The 24,387-nt window shown below is 37.6% G+C and overlaps 1 protein-coding gene, 1 long non-coding RNA gene and 1 pseudogene across 3 annotated transcripts in view; 2 read left to right on the top strand and 1 right to left on the bottom strand.

Moving 5' to 3' along the window:
• The window catches only part of LOC149052428 (uncharacterized), a 90,523-nt gene extending 68,149 nt beyond the window's left edge, over positions 1-22,374 (top strand). Inside the window, exon 9 of the mRNA XM_089194984.1 lies at positions 22,299-22,374. Coding sequence (XP_089051110.1) covers positions 22,299-22,374 — 76 coding nt within the window. The remainder of the gene's footprint in view (positions 1-22,298) is intronic.
• LOC149052430 (uncharacterized) lies at positions 2,019-7,323 on the bottom strand (annotated as a pseudogene). Its single transcript, XR_016185081.1, has 4 exons — positions 7,167-7,323; positions 5,814-6,130; positions 4,340-5,429; positions 2,019-3,416 (listed from the first exon to the last, which is right to left on the bottom strand). The product of XR_016185081.1 is annotated as an uncharacterized LOC149052430 (transcript).
• On the top strand, positions 7,317-11,914 carry LOC149052429 (uncharacterized). The gene is made up of 4 exons (XR_016183293.1): positions 7,317-7,929; positions 9,199-9,260; positions 9,949-10,040; positions 10,533-11,914. It is a non-coding gene; the product is annotated as an uncharacterized LOC149052429 (long non-coding RNA).
• Positions 22,375-24,387: the final 2,013 nt, after the last annotated feature.

The raw sequence follows: 24,387 nt of genomic DNA, 5'->3' as shown, positions 1-24,387 counted from the left end.
GATAGCTAACAACTATTCAGCGAAGTGGAAGTAGGTAGTGGTTGATATTTATCAAACCGCTGATGATATTTACCAATGATGCTGATGCAAGTAATTGTTTTGGTGTATACTAACACAGTGAATTAAAAACTAACTATTTAAACTAAATTATTCCTGCAACGATTACAATGCTTTTGGTCGCAAATCCCGCGCAAATCTCCCAGTTGTGAAAAACTGAGAATATTCGGAGTTTGACAAGCTAATCAGAGAGCCCCTTCAGCATTTTCTACTGTGTCAGTATATACCTCTCATGAATTCTGAAAACTATCAGAATTCTGTTTTTTTTTTTTTTTTTTAATCTAAGGTCTATAGTGGAACGAGACCTTCAGAGTGAGCTAGCGTGATTCTGTGAAACAATATTATACCATGAGTGAATTAGACTTGAAATTGATACAAAATACTCTAAATTACAATAGCTCTGAAAATAATTGGACAAAAGAAACCATAGTAGGCAAGAGGGAAATGTCCTCATCGACAATTCTTTTCCAAATTTCAGAGATGTTTTGCCTTCTTTCTTGTTTTCTTTTTTTTTAAAGCGTTAACACTTGGATTAGGAAAAGTCACTTTGAAAATGCATCGGTTTAGAAAAATTCGTCTCCATTTTTCTGCATAAAATTAACAGCCTTAGCAATAGGCCTTTTTAGTTGTCACGAAATTTAAAATGGTTACACAAGAATTCGAAATGGAAAGAAAAGTGAACGCTCTGATATAAAACAGAATATGAAAGTGACCTCAAACAAAAACTTTTTTAACAAAAACTTTCCCTAATCCCGTTGTGAACTAATTTACTTTGGTGTTTATTTCCAAAACTTAAGTTTATAACTTAAACAAGCCTAAACATGAAACTTGAAAAAAGGAAACAAAACCCTTGGTTAATTTCCGAAGCAAATCCAGGACCGAAAAGGCACAAAACTTGTCTGATAATAAATAATATACAGTCTTGAGCGTGACAAAGTGTCGTGGTTTACTCAACCTTCAATGATTTGCGAAGCTGGAATATGTTTTTTCCCTTGCACTGCGTGAAATGAGTAATTTCGTGGAATTTTTGGAGCCGTGATATTTCACGACTGACCCGACGAGTCGCAGATCGGAACGCAACGTGTCGGGAAACTTGGCGTGTCGGAGAGTGTCATGTTCCTGACACCCGTGACACGGCGTGTCGTGACAAGTCACGCCCTCTGTACGTTAATCGCCAAAGAATATCAAGGGTCTGATACTTAAAGGCACGGATGTATTTTGTCGTAGAATAAATGTATTTGTGTACCTTTGTCCTAGCACGTTACTTGGAAACCATAAACGCTTGTTCTCTTTTGTCCCTTCAGAATTTTATAGTTAAAAATGCGTGGAGAACATATGGCCGACTGTTCAGTTGTACATCTCTAGCGATCTCTCACTATCAGTTCATTATCCTTTGGTAATTCGTGTCGTCAGTCGTGGGTCTCAAAGCCTTCTTCCATTCTCAAGTACCAAAGTTTTTTAAAAAGTTTACGTTCTGGAGATCATCAATTTACGCACATACATCTTCACCTTCCTTTGCTTATCCGGGCTTTCGCGTTCGCTTGAATGTATTTTTTTCAGTATCTCCTCGCACCTTTACCTATCGCTTAAGGCGGGGTACCTGTTCGCGCCTATACTGTTGCGCCTTCGCATTCAGTGTTTAAACTAAAGTAAAGTATACCTTCTGTTTTTAATTTCATGTAAAAGGAAACCTTGTGCCAGTCGATCCGATTTGGTAATTCTAAACTTATTAGGGTTTTTTTCAGTCTTTCCAATTTTTTTAACGTTTTGAACATTAAAGTTGGAAAATAATTTGCAACAGTTGCTTTGCTGATGGCAATCTTATCCTTCACGGCATATGATATATGACAACAGGCAACAACCCAGCTATCAGGACAAAAAGTTTTAGCACAACCTAGAGGCTCATCTTTTAAACATAGCATATTAAAGATACGTAATTACTAACAATGTCTGGGAACTTCTTTTGTAAAATGATTCGAGCTTTATTGTATTTTCTTCAGCTCAACTAATAGGTAATGCCATGTACTGTTAGGAAATACTTCGATAAATTTGTTGTTGTTTTTATTGTTGTTGCATAAAATTGCAATTTGGCCAACAGTCAGCCAGTGGATTGTAATACATGTAACATTTAAAAACTGATAAAAAATTATATGAAACACTGACAGCAATATTTTGGGTTTCCCTTAAAGAACCATACTAAAGTTTCAATATTTTATTGTGCAAAAATAAGTAACTACAGCTATTTTGAGAGGTTATACCATAACTTCTCATACACTAACTGTTGTACATGATCACACAATACATTTGGTACCTATTGCTATATCAAAGAACTACTTGTGCAAACCACTTTTGGCAATAGCATAATCAAATGACATTAATTGCAAATTGACTGAATTGTGACAGTACATAAAAATCTAAATACAATATTCTTATTAATCTAACATGTCATGTTATGTGATCACTGATTTATTTCAGTCTGTAACCAAAATAATTGCTGTTGTCAACCAATTCCGCTTATCATGATCCAACTTAGGAAAATGTTTCAGAATGTAAATATCTAGAAATGAAAATGTATCTTGAGACTCAATCATGTACAGATGTTCATTGAGAAAGTACCAACACCAAATCCACTTTCTGCAATCTGTTTTCCTTTCCATAAATTAAAGCTCCATAATGTTAGACTCTAACTGAGTTTGGTAATGGTATTATTTCATGAACTTTTTCTGATGGCGCAGAAGCGGAACTTGATATTTAAAAGACACAGCTAGACTGGAATCTTCCCACTGGCTCATAAAAGGCATGTTCTGGAATAACTGACTCGAAATGATTCGCCCAAATCTCTACAGGTTTTGAATACCTGTTACACTGAGGATGCCTAGCATACCATTAAACTAATGCTAGAAGGTGGGTGATCTTTTGAGATTTTCCATTCTCCATTTTGATAACCACATCATGTTGCAGAAAGTCCCTAATGATAGCAGGTCTACTAGAGTCATCAAAGGCTGTTGGTGACAAGCTGAGTCTGCTGCACAACGGTATCCTTTGTATAAAAGGTGCTTGAACTTATCACAGAAGCTGGAAACATGGATGATTCTACCACCAGCATACATGGCCTCGTAAGTCTTCTGTAGTCTCCTCACATCATCACCTTCAATTGCATCCCCTTTTGATTGGTGGTAGTGGTACTTGAGTCTCAGATTTACTAAGGTTAACATTAACTGGACTGCCAGTTTCAGATTCAACCATGTTGCAGAACTGCTGGACACAGACATTTACTTCTAGTAAAGTTCCCTTTTGCTTGCCTTCACAATCCATAAGTTGCTGGAACTCTTCCATGCCTCCTGGAAATATAATTTGAACTCCTGGGGATAATAAAATGAAAACCAGTTAACATATGGTTCATAATGTATTCTGATACATCTAGGCATTATGCAAAGGCTTACACAAAGCAACATGCCACAAACAGGGTATCAGGCCTCTGGCAGGTGCAAGGTTAAAATTTAAGTCCACCATAAAATTTTGATAATAATAAAAAGTTATGTGATACTTTTGTGGACTTATTATTATTTGTTTTTAGTTTGACAGTCAGTCGTTTGGTCAGTCGGTCATTCAGGTCTGGTCAAAAGCTAATGAGTTTTGCTACTACACTGTATAAGTGCTTTGTTGCCACAGACCTAATGGCCTGTCTACTTTAAACTTTTATATTTATGTAACATGTATACATGTACATATATGTTTGAATAGGGAGGTTTGAGTGTTCACATATTTTTTTTCCAAGAATATGGCGTGACTGCATTCTATCAAAATGTCAAGAACGGAAAGACCAGTTTGAAAGAATTAATTTTCATTTTTTTAAATTTATTAGAGAAGAGTTTAATACCTACCAATATTAACATTGTTTGTATGGTAATCTCACATAATTCCATTGTACCCTTTTTTTAGCCAAGGGTGCGAGATTTTTATCCTACAAGTGCCAGGATTTTTGATAGAGAACCTGATCATATCTGGAGATAATCCAAAGACTTCAAATGCACACCCAAACAATTCCAAACTTCCTAACACATGAAAACACAACCTTGTCTCTAGCACTTCCCTTCTAAAAGTCAGAGGATGTATTAGCTCAAACTTTTCTGCTAGGTGTGAGGAATTGGTCAGCTGGTGAGGGCTGACTTGAGATCGAAGTTTTTTGATTCCCAAGACATGTGAGTTGGTAGGTATACATACACAAATACAAAAAAAAAAATAACCAAGGAGTTATTATTAAAATTGTATAAAAGACTCTAGTTATAGTGCATCTTTGAGCACTCACCTTTCTTTGCAGTATGGCCAATAAAACCTCCACATTTCCGAGTTGCTGGTATATCACTTGACAAAGCTAAGATAGCAGCTCGGAACATCTCCCCAGTTCCAGAAATGTTTGTGTCTAAGATAACTCCATCCCACAAGTCAATAAGGTCATCTACTAATGGCTGCAGGAAGGAATTGATATAATGCTTAGGATCCTTTGGCCCAGGAATTATTCCAACAACAATAAGATTGAAGCGTTCCTTTTTTGGAAGGTTCATTACAACCATGTAAATGACACAAATGGATTTTGAACCATGAAGAGTGGGCTGAAGCCAGTCAATGTTCAACATGAGAGCAAAGTTATTTGGTATGGCAAGAAAGGGCTCTCCATCCACATACTGAAACTCTTACCAAACTCTTCCTTCAAAACAGTCTCCAAGAACATTGTCTGACAGCTGGGTGGAACAATTTCTCCACTTTTCACAGTTTTCCATGAAGTTTGGCTTGTTAATAAGGTCTTGTAATGAATCAGTAACCTTTTTTAAAGCAGTAAACCTGCCTAGGATACAAGAATGTCTTTCCTGCTCTTGACCTCATAACTTTCATCAAAACGGAACCACATGGCCTCCTTCGGGCTTGGTGTGGGTGGCGTGGATAACTCACATGACTGCATTTTGCTGATACAACCTCACCATTTGGCCTTTGGCAAACACATTCATCAAAATTAGAGAGAGTTTTACACTTAAAGCAAACTGCATTTTTAATAAAACTGTTCTTCTGAAGGCCAAGATTTTTTCGAATCATGAACAATGTTTCTGGGATGATCTTGGCAAGGTAATAAGAACTTCTGCTTGCATCATCTTACCAATACCAGATAACAACAGCTTGAAAAACTTTAAGAGTAGAACAATAGCCCTGTCTGCAACTTTGAACATTGCCTGCCACAGAAGTAAGAATAAAAGCAAAGCCCTCAGTTCTGTGCAATCACTTCTTGGTTCCTTCTGTTTACCACATTTTTTTTTGCACTGTTTTCCATTTTTATGAGAATACTCAAAGCTCTGCGTATTGTTCTCAACATCATCCTCCTGAAATGAAATAACAGTACATCAGAAACAATAGCAATAAATAGTACTCAAGGTTCAGTATACATGTACACCATTCTGCATGTATTTACATCACTTGTGAATAAAATGAATATCAAAATATTTCACTAAAAGAAATTTTACACATAAAAGCAGGGCAGTAGCCACGCTGTAGCCTGAGGCAAGACGAGGCACTTGCCTCATCTAAATTTTTACCTAAGATAAAACAGTAAAACATAGCTTAAGTTGGAAAAGTAATCCCCAGAAAACATTTTTCTATTGGTTTATGAGAGATTAAGCTACCTAAGAAGAGTGATTTAAGAGCAAAAGCCATTTTATGAGGGTTATTAGTTTGCTGTATGAACCAATAATATTCTATAAACTAACCAAAAGTTGCTGTTCTGATTGCATGGAGCTTTCATGTTTTTCCACTGAGGACTCCTCTGGTAACATTTCATCATCTACATCATTTTCACCACCATTAGAATCTCCTTCTGAAAAGAACTGCCTGTCTTCATTATCCCAACAAGGAAGAGCACCTTCATTTTCTGAATCAGAGTCCATGTCTAACTCAAGCTCCACATTTTGACTAGAGAATCCACATGCAACATCACCATATAGTGTCTGATTCTTGTAGAAGGTACTTTAGCTCACTGTTTTCTTGCAGTGGTTGCAGTAGAATTTGTCACCAATTCTAGGAGTGACTAACAGCACAAGATGAATGTCAGATTGATCAGCATCAATGAGCTGATATACAGTGAGGCTCCTTTTACAGAGCAACATGCAACAGCATTGCTACAGGTGTATTTCCTGGGGTATAAAATAACAACCTTTACACACAAACGGATGTGTGTACCCAAGAGTCAAAAGTAAAACAAAAGCAAATAAAGAAAAATTATTATTATTATTAAAAAGGTCAATTTGCATCAAGCTGTTTACATATAACACTGTAAAGCAACAGACTGTGTTTTCCCACATCTGAATGTCATTTTCCGCAGAGAACTGAAGTACTGTACATTTAATTGATTGGTGGACCTTATGTTGATACATAGGAAAAAGTCAGAAAAATCCTGGCCCTGCCCCAACAAAGTTTTGAATGTAATTACATAAACACAGCCCATAACAGACAGCCTGGACAGAGCTGTAATAGTACTGTGCATGTGGCATTGTCGTTAGGGGCTGTAACCCGTAACCCGTAATACCTGTAACAGCCGAGCTTAATTGATATTACAGGTGACAGTTACTATTTAAAAAACTGTTGGTAATGCTTTCAGATGTTCCAGCAGAGATCTTTGACTCTTGTCTTTGCTGTAAAATTTTGGTTTGTGTTCAGGAGATATGTCTTAGCACTCTTACCAGTAGGTCTTTGGCGAAGGTTTAAAGCGCGCAAGTTCTACCCAGGTCTTAACTGGAGTAAAAAATGGCGCTGTTCATTTTTTTTTTCGAAAATTCCGCCATTTCACGTACGTGTTGCTATGGTTTAACGTTGTCGTCCCCAGTTTCCCCCACGCGCGAGTCTCTACCATGCGCAGGGGTTTTTCAGTTTTGTCCAGCGCGCAGAACAAGATTCTTCCTTCTCTCAAAACGGCTTAACTTCGAACCATCGCAAATAATCAGGAGTATTGTATCCTGTGCGACCCGGGCTTAAAACACTATGAGGACTGAAGAAAACCTTTCAGGAATTTCAACTATCGTCGACCTATGTTCAGAAAGATCAACCTCGTTATTAACTCAACTCACCTTTCACGTTTAATCTCTGCAAACCGTACTTTTCACATATGTGATCATAATAGAAGCTTTCCCCAAACCAAGAAGCGCAGTTTTCACAAAATTTCCTTCTCAATTGATCCGTACTTTCACCTATTATGCTGCCTTGGTGAAGAACTCTCAGTAACCATTAATATGCTACCGAGTTAAGTGCCGACAGAAGTGCCGACAAATTGCGTGACATTCAATGAGAAAGCGCTTATTGGTTAGTCTTACTCACGTGGTTGCTCTAGAAGTAGATTATTGGCTTACGGGTCGCGTAGACGAAATAGAAGGGAAAGAGGAGCGTCGCTCGACCTGTGGACGCGTTACATAATATTCGCTGGACGATTTTAGTTTTGACATCGATGTGGCTGCAACTTTCTTCTGGAGTGGTAATACCAGTACCACTTTGAGTCGACGACCATTCGGCTCAAGCTCATCAACCGGCGTCCGATCAAGCGCAGTTCCATCCCATCCAGAGCCTTTACGAGAAGATTCTATTAGAAATCGGGAGAACCTGGTGGTCTCAAACCGAGAAATTCGACAGTTGTTCGACACAATCAAAGAACTGGGGGATATAGTAAAGCGGCAAAATGCCAAACTATACAGTTTGAGCGTGGAACTGGAAAACGCTTGTAAAGAAGTTGCTGAGGTGAAGACCGAACTACAGACTGTACGACACAAGCTCGATCGCCAACCTCAGTCGACTGAGAAGGAGAATATCCTTCGTGGGCCTGTTCCAAAGCAACTAAAGGTTTGTGCAAATTTTTGTTCCAGCACTGTAGCAATAGGCGTTTCCTTTTAAGCTTCGATTCTGGTATGGGAAGTATTTTAAGCTTGTGGGACAGTATTCCCTTCTTTGTGATGTTAATACCGCATGTCATATGGCTTGTTTGAAACTAAGCCGAGAATAATAAATACTCGGGGGGCGGCCTCCAAGATTGCTCCACTGTATGAAGTTTTGAGAATGTCAGACATCATTTGCCAATAGTGCCTGAAAATCAACTTCTGCAATTTAGTTTTAAAGCTATTGAAAAAGGTTACTCCACATAGTTCAGTATAGATTGTTTTTTTTCTGTAATAATTTACAAAAATGTCCTTAAGTTAAGGTAGATGTTATTGTTCATTGAGGTTAAATCGATAAATGAGCATTTAATCATTTTTCTCATGATTTAGAGTCAGGCTATCAAAAGTTTGATTGGGTGTTTCGACAGCTACACTGCTAGTCTTCTTCATCAGGTGATGAAGTCAAATGTTTATGTGTTGCTATATGTAGCACCTTGGTGTTTTGTCATTGGTACTTTTGGCCCTCCATCATTGGGATATTTTGATCCTCATTATTATTCCAACCAGCAGATGTTGTTCTCCCGTAGGTCAGCTTTTTTACTGACTAGCTGTTATGCTTTTTGATTGTGGGCATCCATGCTTAAGGAATTTAAATTCTGCTCTCATTATAAGAAGCCATCCACATAAAACTTTACCCTAATAACATCAATAGAGAGAGTGGGATCAAAATTTCTGAAGTGTGGATGGCTACAGTTAAAAAGCATCACAGCCGGTCAATAACAAAGCGGACCTATGAGGGAATAACATCTGCTAGTAGGAATAATAATGAGGATTGAAATTCACCAGGGACAGAGTACTACAACGTACCAATGACAAAACACCAAAGTACTACATATAGCGACATGTAAACATTCAAACATGCTGCCTGACAAAGACTAGCAGTGTAGCAGTAGGAAACATTGCTGTCAAACTTTTGATAGCCTGACTCTATGTCATGAGACAAATGATTAAACATTTATTTCTTAATTTGTCCCTAAGTTGTTTGTTTTTGTAAATAAAACATCTTGTTTTCTGGCTAGAAATTTTAAACCACACAATTGTAAGCATAATTTGCTACCCATGATATTATTAGAATTTGAACTTAACTCCCTTATTTCACTTTTCACCTTTGATTCCACATACACTGTTCTTATAAGAAACGTTAATGTTCTTATAATTAATTTTGTTTGAATTTAAGGGTGATGTGCACTTGTTGCACAACAAACAAGAAGTTGAACTTTAGTTTTGTGGAAGTGAAGGGTGAGTAAAAGATATCTATTCAGGATATTAAGAGTTCGTCTGTGGAATGTTTTGGAAATGCACCTACATCAGCCATCTCCTGGAGGGGGGAACCTTGGTTAAGGGAGGGGACTTTGCAAAGGGTGTAGTCAAAGAACTTAATTTCCCTTTCTAGGTGGGGAAAAAGGACAACCAAAGTTAGGAGATTGTCCCTCCTAGAGGGGTGGCACATTTCAGAGCAAGAAGCCACATTAAAATTTGCAGGACAAATTAAAGCTTTTCTTACTTGTGACTGAAAAGGATTACTTTCACAAGACAAAAAAAGATTTTACACAATGCTTAATAGTCCTCCATTTTGATCCAAGCAAACCGCGAGGAGATGGAGAAGCCTGTGTTCTTTTCTGTCATTTAAAACAACTTGAAGTGACTTGTTTCCGGCTCTCTTCAAAGTCCCCTGATTTTTTGTGATTGGCTGGCAAATGGGGAAGACAGGATTTTATTTGTCTGTGATTTTCCCTCAAGCATTGAGCAATTAGCCTTGTTTACTTTTTACATCTTCACAGATCTTGACAAAGTCTCAGTTCATAAATACACAAAAATTTTATCACCTTCCAAACAAGCTTGGTCAATAACTTAAACCTATATTTAATTTTGTTCATCTTTATGCACCTTTCTAACAAAGCATTACTACTATAACATTCCTTTGTAGCATTGATACTGCTCACAACAGTGTTGTTCGAGGATTTCTTTGTAAGGAACTGGAAAAGGAAAACAATGACTATGAAAAGTCAACCATCAAGTGTAAGTGATGTGTTCATATGATTTTCTCTTTAAAGTACATACATAAATGTGCTACTAGAGTGTGCATACAATTTACTTTTCTGGTCCAACAAAATGTGGTCACCTTTTAAGAAATTTTTTAAACTTTTGTTTAATTCATCTGAAAGTTTGTTGTCTAGAGTACCCTAAAACAGAGCTTTTCGAGGTGCGTAACCTGTCTTGTGCCTGCCTTTAGTAGAAGACCCCTATTGTTTCTGTTGAATGAAACTTAACTTCGAAGAGACACATTTGATGCATATCAAACAATTTAATAGGTTGAATTTGAAAATGACCTAACCTGACTTTCTCATTGAATGTTGATGTAAGGTTGCCATTTACTTGAGAGAACGAATGGATAAATTTGAGAAAAGTAGCTTTCAATGTTAGGACAAGATTCTCATCAAAGACTTTTTCATGAATTTGGGTAATAAATAAATAATATGCAATTAACCTAATACTATTTTTATGTACCAGGTGCTGTGTCAAGATATTATGAAACAAAAAGACAACAATACCTTGACAATCCACCTGACAGAAGAAATAAAGCAGAGAAGACTGCTCTGCAATAAATTGATGCAAATTTCATGAGTGGCAAGGAGAATGGTGAGGGCAGTCAAGAGGATGTGTGGGTTGTGAGGTCACCACTGTGGCGTAGTCCACAGCTATCTCCTCTCTTAAAGAGACTTTAGGAGAAAATTGACAAACAGCCATCTTCCTCCTGAAGCTCACATCCACAAAATACAAGAGTAGAAGGAGAGCCATCCACACACAGTCTACCAACTTCCTCACCTGCATGGGCACTCCTTCCTGAGAGGTCTCCTTCTCAAAATAGGATTCCTCCCTCCCCGCCGTCCCCACAGCATTGCAGTGGCGATGAAAGCGATGGGGAACCCTTGCATATGTTGGACACCAGCCCTGTCACAATCCGGAGGAGGCCAAACAGACGGCTACAGTCACTGTGGGACTAAATTAATGCCTAAGTGTTCTTTATTTACATAACTTGTATGTTTTGCCTTCTGTTTTTAATTCAGTTCATTTGACAGAATGGCAAGGTGGTTTATGGGTATTAGGGTGAATAGTTCCTTTTTAACCCCAACTCATGAAATGTTTTTTTTTTTGCATATTGCATTATCTGGTTTCACAAATTGAAAAATTAACAAATGATGCCACTTTCTCTCTCTCTCTCATCTTGATTGGAACATAATCTGCCAGCTATTGCAAACAGTTCAAAAATCTGTGGGAAGAAACCTTAAATAACATAGAATTTTGTGGCGATCAACTCCATTTATTGTTGAAGTAATATTAGATGTACTGAAGACCTTTGTAAAGAATGCTACAGTTTTGGATATGCCACAGTTAATTTTATTGGAATGATTTCAAACAAGCTTCTTGAATTATTGTGCTCTTCAGACAACTTTTATGTTAAAGAATTGCCTTTAAAAAGGCACTTTCCAGCTCAGTCAATAACCAGGGCTCACTAAGTTGTTAACATGGTATGACTTGCTTAGAATTTATTGTTGTTTTTGATAAAATTTTATTACTCTCTAATATTAGAGTATAGACATTTCTTTTTGTTGTTCTTGTCTTCATATCTGACTGATGGAAAAATGTCTTTTTATCATACTAAAATTATTGTCGTGGTGTAATGATTTATGTAAATATTGAAAATGTTGCTTCCATCCATGTCAAGCATTAAGCACTTTTAGCTTAGTATATTTAATTATTACACAATCTAAATTTTCCCTTTTTGTGCATAAGGTTAGACTTAGTTGTTAGTCATCACATGATGAAATAGATTCTGTAAATTGCCCATTTTGAGTATTATTTATTAGATATTAAAATAATTTATTGTTTTATGGCGTAAGGGTTCTGAGAAAAATACACTAGTAAGAGGGTGCAGAATTATCGGGAGAATTCGTTGCTTTTTCCAAGAACACCTGATAGTATGTAGTGTGGATCAGGAATGCCGAGTGAAATTTCTCGTACCGTGGAATATCAAAATCTAGAATAGGAATCTATTCTTCAAGTATCGAGAAATTTCGGGTTCTTGAATATCAAGCCATTCTCATAGTAACGTGGAAAACCGGCTTCTAGAATACAGACCGATTCGTCTAGTACCGTGGAATTTCGGGTTCTTGAATACTACGCGATTCTCGTATTACCGTGGAAAATCGGGTTCTAGAATACAGATCGATTCGTCTGGTACCGTAGAATTTCGGGACAAGAATACTTAGTGAAACTGTTCTCACGGTGGAAAAGACAATTTTTAGAAAGACACGAAAGAAAGACACAATTTGACTGACCGCGCGCTCGTATACGGTACGCCATTATTTGCGGCAAATCTGAAAGTATAAGGAAATTTCCAGGTCTCCACACGCCGCGTTTCAATGACGTATCCTGACATCGGATTTTCCATGCGACGGGTTAAGTCCGAATTGGAACGAATAAAGTTCCTGACACTCGGTGGACACATCGCATGTCTTGGAACACGGTACGTCCGGATATGTCCGTGTTCTCGAAGAATACAGGTCTGTATCGTGTGGTTTCAGCACCGCGATACGCCCTATCTCACACAATGTTGGTATTAGCCATACCCAGCTACCGAAACGTACTCGTAGTATTTACGAAAAGCTAAACGTAACGATCGGTACTCCTGTCTAATTCCCTGCTTTTAGTTTATCTAATCGAATATCCATCGCGGGGAATTATGATTTTCACAAGTCTCGTTATCATTGTGTTGATCGTTTTATAATGGTCGCAATAATGTATCACATCACATCCGACAAACTCTGTAGCCTCATGCAATGCACTATATGGCGACGAACGAAATTACGAATCTCGCCGCTACCGTCACACCGCCGATGACTTGTTAAACCGTTTGTATTTTTGAACGTAGCACTAGTGGTTATTATTGTTCGCCTAGTTATCACATTGTAAAAATATACCGATCGAGAAGTTGACATCCTCTAGGTGTAGTGTCAAACTTTTTTGTGAACGCACGAGGAGACAATATCGAGCGGTGAAGGCCGTCCAAACTAAGAAATCTGGGGGCATGCTCTTACAAAACATTTTTAAATCTAGGGTTTCGGAAATGCCATTTCCTGCGTTTTTTTTTTTTTTTTTTGCAATTTAGGCAAATAAATTAAAATGATTTTGTTGGTGTTTTAGTTTCCCCACCTCCAGTATTATCGGTAAGTAAGGCACAATTTTACGGCTGGCTGCGGAAAATATTACATGCATTTGTACACCGGTATCATGCAGCTATGTGGCACCGTTCGAAAAGGCCACTTCTGGGCATGTTTAAAAACTAACTTCCCGTATGGAAACCCAGACTGGGCCGCAAACCAGTCGTAACACGAGGAAATTGTCCTTACTCTTCTCTGCCAACGTCTGTCTATTCCACACATTCTTAATTATTAGTTCATTATTTTTCCCTTTCATACTTCTTTTGGTATCTTAATTAACTACCCTACCCTCCACCCTCATGAAAACAAATAAACGTCCCCTGACTCATGAAGTGGTCTACACTTCATATCAGTTCGTATGGTAAAGCCTCATGTATTATAACAATAGGTGATTGGAAGATACAGAGGGAGTAGAGAGGAATTTTTAAAGTGTTCAGTGAACTGTTTTCAATGCTTCGAATAGAAAACCCTCAAAGTCATTTTGTTCTACAATATAGCTCGTTTTCTTATTGCAACTACAAAGGAGGCGTTGCTTTATTGACGCTTACAGTCTGTTTACAAGCATTTTCTGTGTTTCTTGACCTTCCTTAACTGGTGTAACGTACTAAATGATGTGATTAAATGATTTTTTGTTAGGCGGTTGGACAACAATCAGTTGAAGGGATTACCATCAGACATTTTTAGCAAAAACACCTTGTTATGGCGCTTGTAAGTTTATACTCTTCTTTATTTTTGCAAAAGACGCCTTAAGTCCAAATCTACCGAACATACAATAATGCCTTATCTCCAAGTGACCTAGATGCCTTCTATCCTCTAATGCTGATGCACAGTACCCTTGTTCCTACCTCCCCACTCCTCGTCTCCCGAAATGTTAATTTCTCATTATAAAATGAGCAGCCCTAGTAATAGATCTTTTTAGCTGTGTGATCACGAAGTTTGCAGTAGGTAAACAAGGATTCGAAATGGCTGCTCAAGTACGTACCTCAGACGACATTTTATGGACGAAATTCCTTCTCCTCTTGCCGAAATTATTATATTCACGAAGAAAATAACCACTCTAATGACTGCGCTAATATAGAAATGGGCGACAATTGACGTAAAATCCTTTTTAATACAAAAGTTGAGATTGTTAAAAACAAACTTACGAGCATACGATCTTTATAGTTTAAAAAAATGCATGAGGCCGGCACAAAAGAGAGGCAAATATATTAAACAGAATCCAACCTTGAAAGTAGGCAGTTCAATGCGTGGGTGCTGTCGCATCTTATCCTAAGAAAGCGGCATTAACACTTGGACTTAGAAATGTCCTTTAAGACATGCATTGGTTTCGGCAAATTCGTTCCGTGATAGATTGTACACAAAGAAAAAAAAAAGTAAACAAATTTGTCAAAGGAATCATTCGAGGATGGAATTTCCCCCTTAGACCCCTCCCTCTTTCTTAACTAGTCTAGTTATCAGGTTAAGAATATCCATGCAATTCGGTGCTTAGGTCTGTGTTTCAGTTTTCTTCTGATTATTATCCTTTGAATTAAGGGATGATAAAACAAAACAAAACAAAATAAGAAAAAAAAAAGAAATAGAAAAAAAGAAAAACAATCAGCCCAGTGACACCTGTTATTTGATTAAAACACGAGAGCCCAGTTTGAATGAGCAGTCAAAGCACTTGAACTGAGCGCAACAACTGAATGTGAGGTTTAGAAATGTGTCATGCACCTTTAATTTATCTCCAAGCGTCTATGAATCAGTATTACAGTATGCCATAAATTTACAAACTTGATTAATCCGAACAAATTGGTTGAGAGGCCAGGAGGGGGTTCTAATCCCATCAACCAATCCTTCCTAAATCCAGATCCAATATTCGAGCGTCTCTGAATCATCTTACCTCAAGCTCAGTAGCAACAAAGTACCACTGGTAAAGACCTTAATATATGACTCACTGACTCCTACGAATTTGTAAAGTTTTTATAGAGATATCCGGGACTCTCTAACCGTAATTGAATTTAACTACTGCTGGCTATATTTCTAATAAAGTGGATACAGGGATACAAGCAACATGAGACCTGTGAGGAAGCCTCATTTCTTGAAAAATAATATTCCACGAGGGAACATATATCTGAAGCAGAACACGGAACTTCCTAAATTACTGTCGCGCTCGATAAGGTGCATTTGAACTAAACCAACGGCACCCAGAAATTTGTTAGCGATCATAAAATAGAAATCCTGATAATGATTTGTAATAGGAAACAAAACCGGCCATTGGTAGAACACTTTTCTCCCTGCTGATATCCATTACATTCAGTGCTTAAATTAAAGTTGTTTTCATTGTGTCCTTTTTCAAGCCTTTTGGGTGTAATATATTTTTCAGATTTGTTAGGGGCGGCAGGAATATTCAGTAGATGATAAGTGTGTACAGCATTGAATCAAAGAGATTGTTTCTTTTTAAAGAGATTTTGAGGTTATAAATGTAAAGAATGTAAAGAATGGTTTATGTTTAGAAAAGTGTAAGATGTATTATGAAATAGAATATGAAAGTAGCCTCATACAAAACTTTTAACAAAAACTTTTTTCTGAATTCCGTTATGAACGATTTTGCATTGGTGATTTTCCCCAACAAATTGAAGTTGACTACTTAAACAAGACTTTCACGTAAAATAAGAAGAAAGGAAACAAATGGCTTGGATAAAATCCAATGCAAATCCAGAACCGAAAGGCATAAAACCTGTCTGAAAGGAAGGAATACATGGTCGAGCGCGACAAAGGATCGTGGTTTGTCCAACTTTCAATGATTTGCGGAGCTAGAACATGTTTAATTTTTCCCTTGGTTTTAACCTTACCCTACCATCGAAACGTACTGGAAGTATATTCGACAGACCAGTGAGATAATATAGCACAAAGAGATGATTTTAAGTGCCGCTCTCACTAAGAGCGGTCCTCTCGATTTCCCGCTAGAAAAAAGTTTTCTTTTATTTTTTTCCCATGAAAAGGGTTTAGGACGCATGTTTCAAGAATACTCTAGTTGTTCTCCAATTCTCTCTTTTTGCGTCGCCACAAGTCAAAAATGATTTTTGACCAAACCACCCCTGTGAACGGCGATCGAAAGTGTAAAATGTCGAAGATTTTGTCCAGCGAGCAGCGACTACAACAATGTAGCTCTGGGAACTCTATCTTGCTACAATTTACAAGATGTATTCAGTTAGTTCACAGACAAAATATGGAAACTTCAGCTGAAATATTTTACATACCAGCGTGATCAGAGGAGACCCTTCTCTTCGACCTTAATTTGCATATTAAAAACTCACTACTTTGTACGAAAGAATTCTCAAAATACAGGCGTTAATCGGACTTGAAAAACATATCAGTGCATTGTTTATACACCAATGAGGTCACGGATTGCCTTAAACCCGCGGGTAGATCTATAGCTTCCATCCACCAACTTCTTAAAAACAACGCAAATCCATGTGTTTGCTCAATTGCGCTCGTGTCAAAGATCATTTGCATGATTCTGAAAATTGACCACTATCTCCTTGTAACCGTTCAAACTTCGTTCGTTTATCTTCTACATTGAAGATTTTAGGTTAATAGCAACTGAATGGAGAATAGATGCCGAGTTGTCCTAAAACGTTGCGGAAACGTGATCGGTCGTAACGCTTGCAAATTTGACACGAAAATAATTCTGATGCCTCTTTGAAAAGAAACAATAAGCTTGAACAATAGATATCACAAGATCTTTGGCCATGTTACAAAAGAATACTCAATGCACTAGAAGTGCACACATCGAGTTCTCAATGCAATTGAATAGTCTGTTTAACAAATGCAGACGTACAGTAATTTTAATCTTTACCAAATTATGTCATCGCAAAAAAAGTTCTAGGACCTGAGAGCATATGAGTGACGAACCGTTAGATTTTTTATCAGGGGTACGAGGGGGGACTGGGGGGTTGGGTAACAAGTCCCAAAAAAATCGATCACAGCCTTAAAGGAAGAAAAAACATCGTACAATTAGCAAAAATCCCCCCCTCCTCAAAAATCTAATGGTCCGTCCCTAAGGTACCTTTTACATTATTCCAAAATGAGTTTCGTTCTGGAAAGAAATGGATTTCATACCGCGTTTACACTCAAGACAATCTAGCCTGTTAAAAAAAAGTATTTGTGTCCTTTTCTGTCTTTTTCTATGCTTTTTCTATGTTGACAGAAATATCGGAAGTCAAGTATATTCGTTACACGAGGTCACACAACTCGGGTAATATTCACGGTGAAAATTCGCATATTTGAGCGGTCGAACAGGAAAAGTCATTTCTCGAAAACTAAAATACATTTTCACAAAAAAACTGCTGTGCAATTATTAGGACATATTGGGCTACAAAATATAAAAGTAGGAGTCAAAACGAATTTTGGGCGACTCGCCCAAATATTTCAAATTTGTTCTTAGTTGGATTGCGGGAAAATACTGACACACTTCGGAGTTTGATTCTTTGTGATGACTTTTTGCAAATAGATTTCATCAGAGGCATGTTTAGTGCTCAATTAAATGACGGTCATTTGTTGTACTCGCTTCCTTCGACTGAAGAGATGAAGTAACAGTTAAATCGATTTTTTTGTCATGCAGCGTGTGGTTGTGTTTTTGAAAATGGCGCGCGCACAATTTTTTTTTTCTTGTGCGCACTCGCGAGTCTATGAAAGAACAGTCTATTAATTATAAGGGGTGTTATTCTCTGGAATACAATTGCATTTAAACATCCGGATGTAAAATAATGAACGATGGACTAAATATTCGAAACTAAGAAGGATTCATGAACTAGGAGACTTTCATTTCAAAGCAACATCAGTCTGAACCTTTGATTTAAATACTGACGATTTTACATATTTCTAATGGCTTCCGTACTAACATTTCGTGGGAGCATGGGCTTAAAGCAACGAGATAAATCAAGCAAATAAATAACGCTTAAAGTATAACGTGACAATCTATGTGCGTAAAAATTATTTGAGTCTTTCAATTCCTACAAGATAAATGTATCCATGTTACAAATATAATTCTCATAAATTAAATAAACTAATTGGACATTCTCGCGAGTAGATCATAATTGGGAAATGTTGCGTGAACCGGAAGCCAAATGATATTCACACCTTACCCTGTTCGTTTGTTTTTGTTTGCTTTTTTGCACACAGGGGGTTGCCAAAGCTTTTACTTGCTTTGGCTTTTTGTTTTGGTCGTCTTTTTTTTTTTGAGAAGAGAAGTTACTTTATCAGTTTTCGAGCACTCTTATTCCTTGAACTTTGTTGTCGTATAGAATGCAATTTAAAATACATTAAGTTCTTTATGATAGGCTGTTGAACAACAACCAGCTGAGGAATTTACCATCAGGCATTTTCAGTAGCAATACCCATCTAGAGTGGCCGCATGGCTGCAGCTGCATTAACACTTGGACTACGACTTTACCGCCGCCTGGTTAGCTCAGTTGGTAGAGCGCCAGTCTGCTGTGCGGGAGGTCGAGGGTTCGAGCCCCAGACCGGACCAACACTCAGGGTCTTAAAATAACTGAGGAGAATGTGCTGCCTTTGTAATTGTACCAGCAAATGGTTAGACATTCAAGTCTTCTCGGATAAGGACTATAAACCGTAGGCCCCGTCTCCTGCATCTTCAGTGTTACATGGTCAGCAGGGGACGTTAAAGAACCCACACACTTGTCGAAAAGAGTAGGGGGCGTAGTTCCCGGTGTGGTGGTCTATCTGTTGTTTCATTGTACATTTCATGCATGGGCTGGGTGGGTGAGTGAGATCTAATATGGACTGATAGCGGCAGCCAGAGGCGCCTTTACAAGCTGACGTTCGATCTCACTCAATTAGAATTGTAAACCGCCTTGAGACAGTATGTGATATGTGCGGTATATAAATACACATTCATTCATTCATTCATTCATATGAAATGTCCTTTGAAACATGCATTAGTTCAGGAAAATTTGTTCGCGAAATAGATTATCAAAGAAACATTTGAAAGGAAATTTGTTAACGGAATTATTCTGGGGTAGAATTTCACTCTTTGAACCTTTCCCTCTTCCTTAAATAGCCTCATTAACAAGTCAAGAATATTCTATGTGGTTCAGTACTCAGGTCTGTGTTTCAATTTTCCTATAAATATTCTCTTTTGGACGAAGGGATAAAAAATTTAAAAAGAAAAAAAAGGAAAAGGAAAAATGTGACAACCCCATATACAAATTATTATGTAATAATTGTGGGTATATTTTAGGCCTTTCTATCAGAGCATGAGAACAGAAATAATAACTTTTTTAGGGCAGCATTCTTATTCTCTGAACTCTGTTGTTGTATACCATGCAATTGAAAATGCATTCATTTATTTTTGATAGGTATTTGAACAACAACGAGTTGAAGAATTTACCATCAAGCATTTTCAGTAACAATACCCAGCTGTCCTGGCTGTAAGTTTGGAATCTTTTTGAATATTTGGGTAAGAGCAACGCATGGAATCCGACCTTCAAAGCAGCCGTTTGAATGCGTGGGTGATATCGCATATTTGGGTTATATCCTAATAAAGCTGCATTAACACATTTTCATTTGAAACATCCATCGGTTTAGGAAAATTCGTTCGCTAAATAGATCGTTAAAGAAAAATTTGTAAGGAAATTAAGATTATGTTGTTGAACCATACCGTGTTTAAAAGCGCTTATACCGTGGAACTTCCCGAGAGATCTTTTTCAAACAGAACTTGAATATCTTCCTCACAAAGTAGCAGAAGCTTTAGGCTTGTTGCCTATGCCTTTCCGTTTTAGATCCCTTTGCTTTGACTGAAGCTCTTTCCGAGTTTGCTCGAACTGGACGTCTTTCATAAGACAAAGTGCATAGTTCATTTTTCTTCGAATGGCGCTCAAAGCTAACGAAGAATGCCCTTAGGAAATTAGGCTCGTATTCCTAGTTGTCTTCTGTTTTGCGAACCGTTATAAGGAACTCGCTGACAAACTTGTTCAGCGCTTGAGGAGTCATTAGTTCATTTGCCTCGTCCCGCCTTTCAAAACAAGAAATTCATGGAACACAGCAACATATCGTTTAGTCTTTTTCTTGGTGTTTTTATTTTCCTGTCCGTCTATGAACTCCTCTACTGATAAATTTAGGCTCTGAAAACGGTTAGTCTGATTTGAAGCCATCTTTCTTAAAAAATGCGTCGTTGTCAGTGTGATAGTGGCTTTATAAGGGTCGTAGTAATATATATCACATCCGACAAACTCTGTGGCCACATGCAATGCACGTATGTAGCGATGAATGAAATTACGAATAACGTCGCCACCGTCACTCCGCCGATGAATTGTTCATACGTTTCTATTTTTGAGCGTAGCGCTGGTGGGTATTATGGTACGTTATTGTTCATCTAATTGTAATTTATTCCGATTTCTTCGAGAAGTTGACATCCTCCAGGTGTAGCGTGAGATTTTTAAGGTGAACGCACGTGAAGATAACACCGAGCGCCGAAGGCCGTCCAAAGTAATGAATCTAGGAGCATGCTCTTACAGAAGATTTTAAATCTAGCGTCTCGAAAGTGCCATTTCCTGCATTTTTCATTTGAGCTCTGAGTGATAAAGAAAACAATAGGTCGCTTAGGGCGAAGAGTCAACTTTCGGCGGATGGAATTGAGAATTTTCCCTTCTAAATGCTGTTTTATGGCATCAACAAGCATAAAGAAGCTTCAGAGTGCTCAATGCAGGCATCCACCATAAGTTGTAAACGTAAATTTGATATATAGTTAAGTCTGCGCTTTGTGCAGTGTTGCGTGTAATTTTCAAAAATGAGCCCGCTCTGCTAAAAAAATTTAACCGAAATCACGATATATTTTCCAATTTACATACCCCTATCTCTTATTTTAATTATTCTGAATAAAAATGTCATCGGGAACAAGTTGGACTTTTAAGCAGAGGCGAGATTGAAAGTTGCATGTTTACGGTCATGGCAGCAGAGGCAAATAGGTGTTAAGCGAAAAAATAATTTTCAGTGTCAAAAACCATTGAAAATTAAAAAAAAATTACGTGATTTGTTCCTATAAATGATCGATCTAAATATCCGAAGCGAAAAAGTTCTTCAAACAAGAATTTTGTGAAAAAACGAGCCATTTATGATAGTTAATCAAAAAATAGGCCTTCGAGCGCAGAACGGATTTTCGCACGGGAAAAATTTAGTTTTCATTATTTCGGGAAATCAAGGTTGCTTCGTATTCTTTTAGACTAAGACCGATTCATGGGACTAGTTTGAAAGAGATCAATTGTTTTAAACCGAAATGCACCGGTCCGCTTCTAGAGAGACTGTGACTTAAAGATCCAGAAACCATATTCTACTGGGAGATGTGGCAGCGCATTGAAGTTGCCCTGCCCTGAACTCACAGTGGCAAATAATCTCAGACAGCTGTTGTTTTAGAAACTATCAAATTGTTCTAACTCGACATATGAACAGTACTACAAGCTTCTGAACTTACGGTATTTTTCAGGAATATTAAGACAACTAAAACTGAGTAAATTGAATAGCTATCGCTTTTGATAAGGCCGAACCAATACTTGAACAAGGATATTTTATCAAATCGCTCGGTTCAGGAAAAATCGTTCGCTACATACATCACAGGGAACTTCGGATTGAACTTTTCGAATTCAATCACAAAAAGGGCAAAATTACGAAAATTGTCTAAGCTATTTCAAATGCTCTTTGCATAAACTATTGTTTGTGTTTTCACCTTATTTTATAATGGTAAGGAAAAGCCCATTTAAGAAACTCGAATATCATGTTGTTTCCCATGCCGACATTGAAATCTTTCCTGTGGAAAATAATAGATTGACGAATGTGTTACTTACGGATGGATGTCTTAAAAGACATTTGCGCCTGATAAGCGAAACTAAATAATGAAGTTGACAGATTTACCTGAAAATATAAATACGTTGCTGTACTATGAGCAACATGGGCTCTTACCAAAAACATTTCTTGTCACTTGAAGATATTGATGATAATGGTAATACGTTTATATCAATAATGCGCCTGAACACTAACTATCGTCATTTGTTGACAGGCAATTGGACAACAACCAGTTGGAGAATTTGTCAAAAGACATATTTATGAACAATATCGAATTACAAGGGCTGTAAGTCAACAGTGAAGGCTATTCTTTCTAATTTTAATCATGCAGGCAATGTACAGGGACGATGAGCAGGGACAACGAAAGACTTACAAGGATAATTGTGACAGTTACAACATTGCAATGATCAGACATATTCACCAAAGTCACAAAGTGTATCATTGTTTTAAAAAATATCAGTAACTAAGGCTAGGCTTTTTATTCATCAATCAGACAAAATTTATGATTTATCCACTCAGGCCATTAGTTCTAAGACTAATTAGCCTTCGAGCATTCGGGTGGAAGGAAGGGGCGGGGAGGAAGGTTGGGTAGCCACTGGAGGATTACATCTTCCATGCTAGAAAAAGGGAGTTCGTCCGCTCGCGCTTGATTCTAAATCTTGGATAAGTTCGTTACAGAAAATAAACAAGTAACACGAATAGGCAATAATTTTTTTGGATACTTTCTAACGCTATGCAAAGCCTTAATTGTGTCTAACGTTTGCATAACCTTCTTGGATTCTCCCAGCTTCCCTTCGTGTTTAGATTAGAATATATAAACACAGAAAAAGCTCTCTTCAAATATAGAATTGACGGAATCCACGAGATTTGGTCCGAACGTTGCTAGAACAATGAAGGAAAAAAAAACGATGTTGGCTTTTTTTTTCTTTTTCGCCGCAAATATTCTATCGACAGCCTAGGAACGCATCTGGTTTGCAAATGTTTCGGTGCTTAAACTCGGCAGCTCAATTTAAAGAAAATTAAGAGCTAATGTCAACGTGTATCAGACAAACAGCGGCAAGTCACCCAAAATTTGCTTTCACTCCTACTTTCCTGTTTGGTAGCCCAATTTGTCCTAATGATTGTGGTGTAGGTTTTTTTGTGGAAATATGTTTTAGTTTTCGAGAAATAATTTTTTTAGTTTTACCGCTCAAATACGCAAATTTTCACCATGAATATTACCCGAGTTGTGTGACCTCATGTAACGAATATACTTGACCTTCGGTATTTCTGTCAACATAATCCTTTGTTTTATCAACTTAATCCTCTCTCATTACTGAAACTGGCAAAGAATTAATTAGGTTTCACGGCAAAAAAACAAGCGTTCACCGTACGGAAAACGAAGGTTGAATTTACGGAAAACGTGGCAATTTACTATCGTTTACCCGTGTTTTGCCTACGGAAAATCCGACGTTTTCTGCGCGTTTTCGCATCGGTGAATCCCAGTATTCGTTCCATTATTCGGTAGTTTTCCTTTGCGGTAAATGCAGGTAAACAATTCATTTTCCGGCATTAACCGCTCGGTTAACACATGGCAAACAGCGTGTTTTCCTTTCGTTCATTGGCATTTTCCGAGTGAACAACAACGTATTCACCGGAGTTAACAGCTGAAAACACGCATTTTCCGGGAAGGTTAATGTGTGTAAATACGGGAAAACATAATATTTTCCAGAGTTTGCAGTTCGTATAACGCATAGAAAATGCCATGTTTTCTTTTGTTCGCAACCATTTTACGCCCGGTGAACGAAATGTTCACAAGAATTATCCAGTCGAAAGCATGCATTTTCCAACTTTTTCCGCAATAGTGAATTCGAGAAATTTCGTGAAAACGCATTTACAGGCGTTTTACCTTTTATTGTTGTTCGGTTAATCTATGGAAAACAACATGTATTCTGCCATTTACAGCCATTTTGCGCATTCCAACGTTATGTTCACTGGTATTAACCAGTCGAAAGCATGCTTTTTCCAGTATTTTCTGTAACGGTGAATTCGTGCAAGGGATGCATTTTCCCGCATTTACTGCCGCACGGTCAATTACTGTTCGTTGTATTTCACTTCCTGGACTCAGCTCTACTGCAGGTTCTCAAAGCATTTTGTCCTATTTCCCTCTCCCAGACAGGATTAGCACTCCTTTAATAATTCTTGTCAAGTTTATTAATGCACAATGATGTTAGCGGTACAATTTTTTCAGAGTCCAAAACGGAGCCTTATAACAATCATGTTTGTCATCCTTATTTCACTTTACACATTTTTTCTCTCTAAAT

This window comes from Pocillopora damicornis, chromosome 1 (genome assembly GCF_964200805.1).
Source record: "Pocillopora damicornis chromosome 1, jaPocDami1.2, whole genome shotgun sequence".
NCBI lineage: Eukaryota > Metazoa > Cnidaria > Anthozoa > Scleractinia > Pocilloporidae > Pocillopora > Pocillopora damicornis.
The sequence above is the reverse complement of the archived record's forward strand: the minus strand, read 5'-3'. Positions and strand labels throughout refer to the sequence as shown.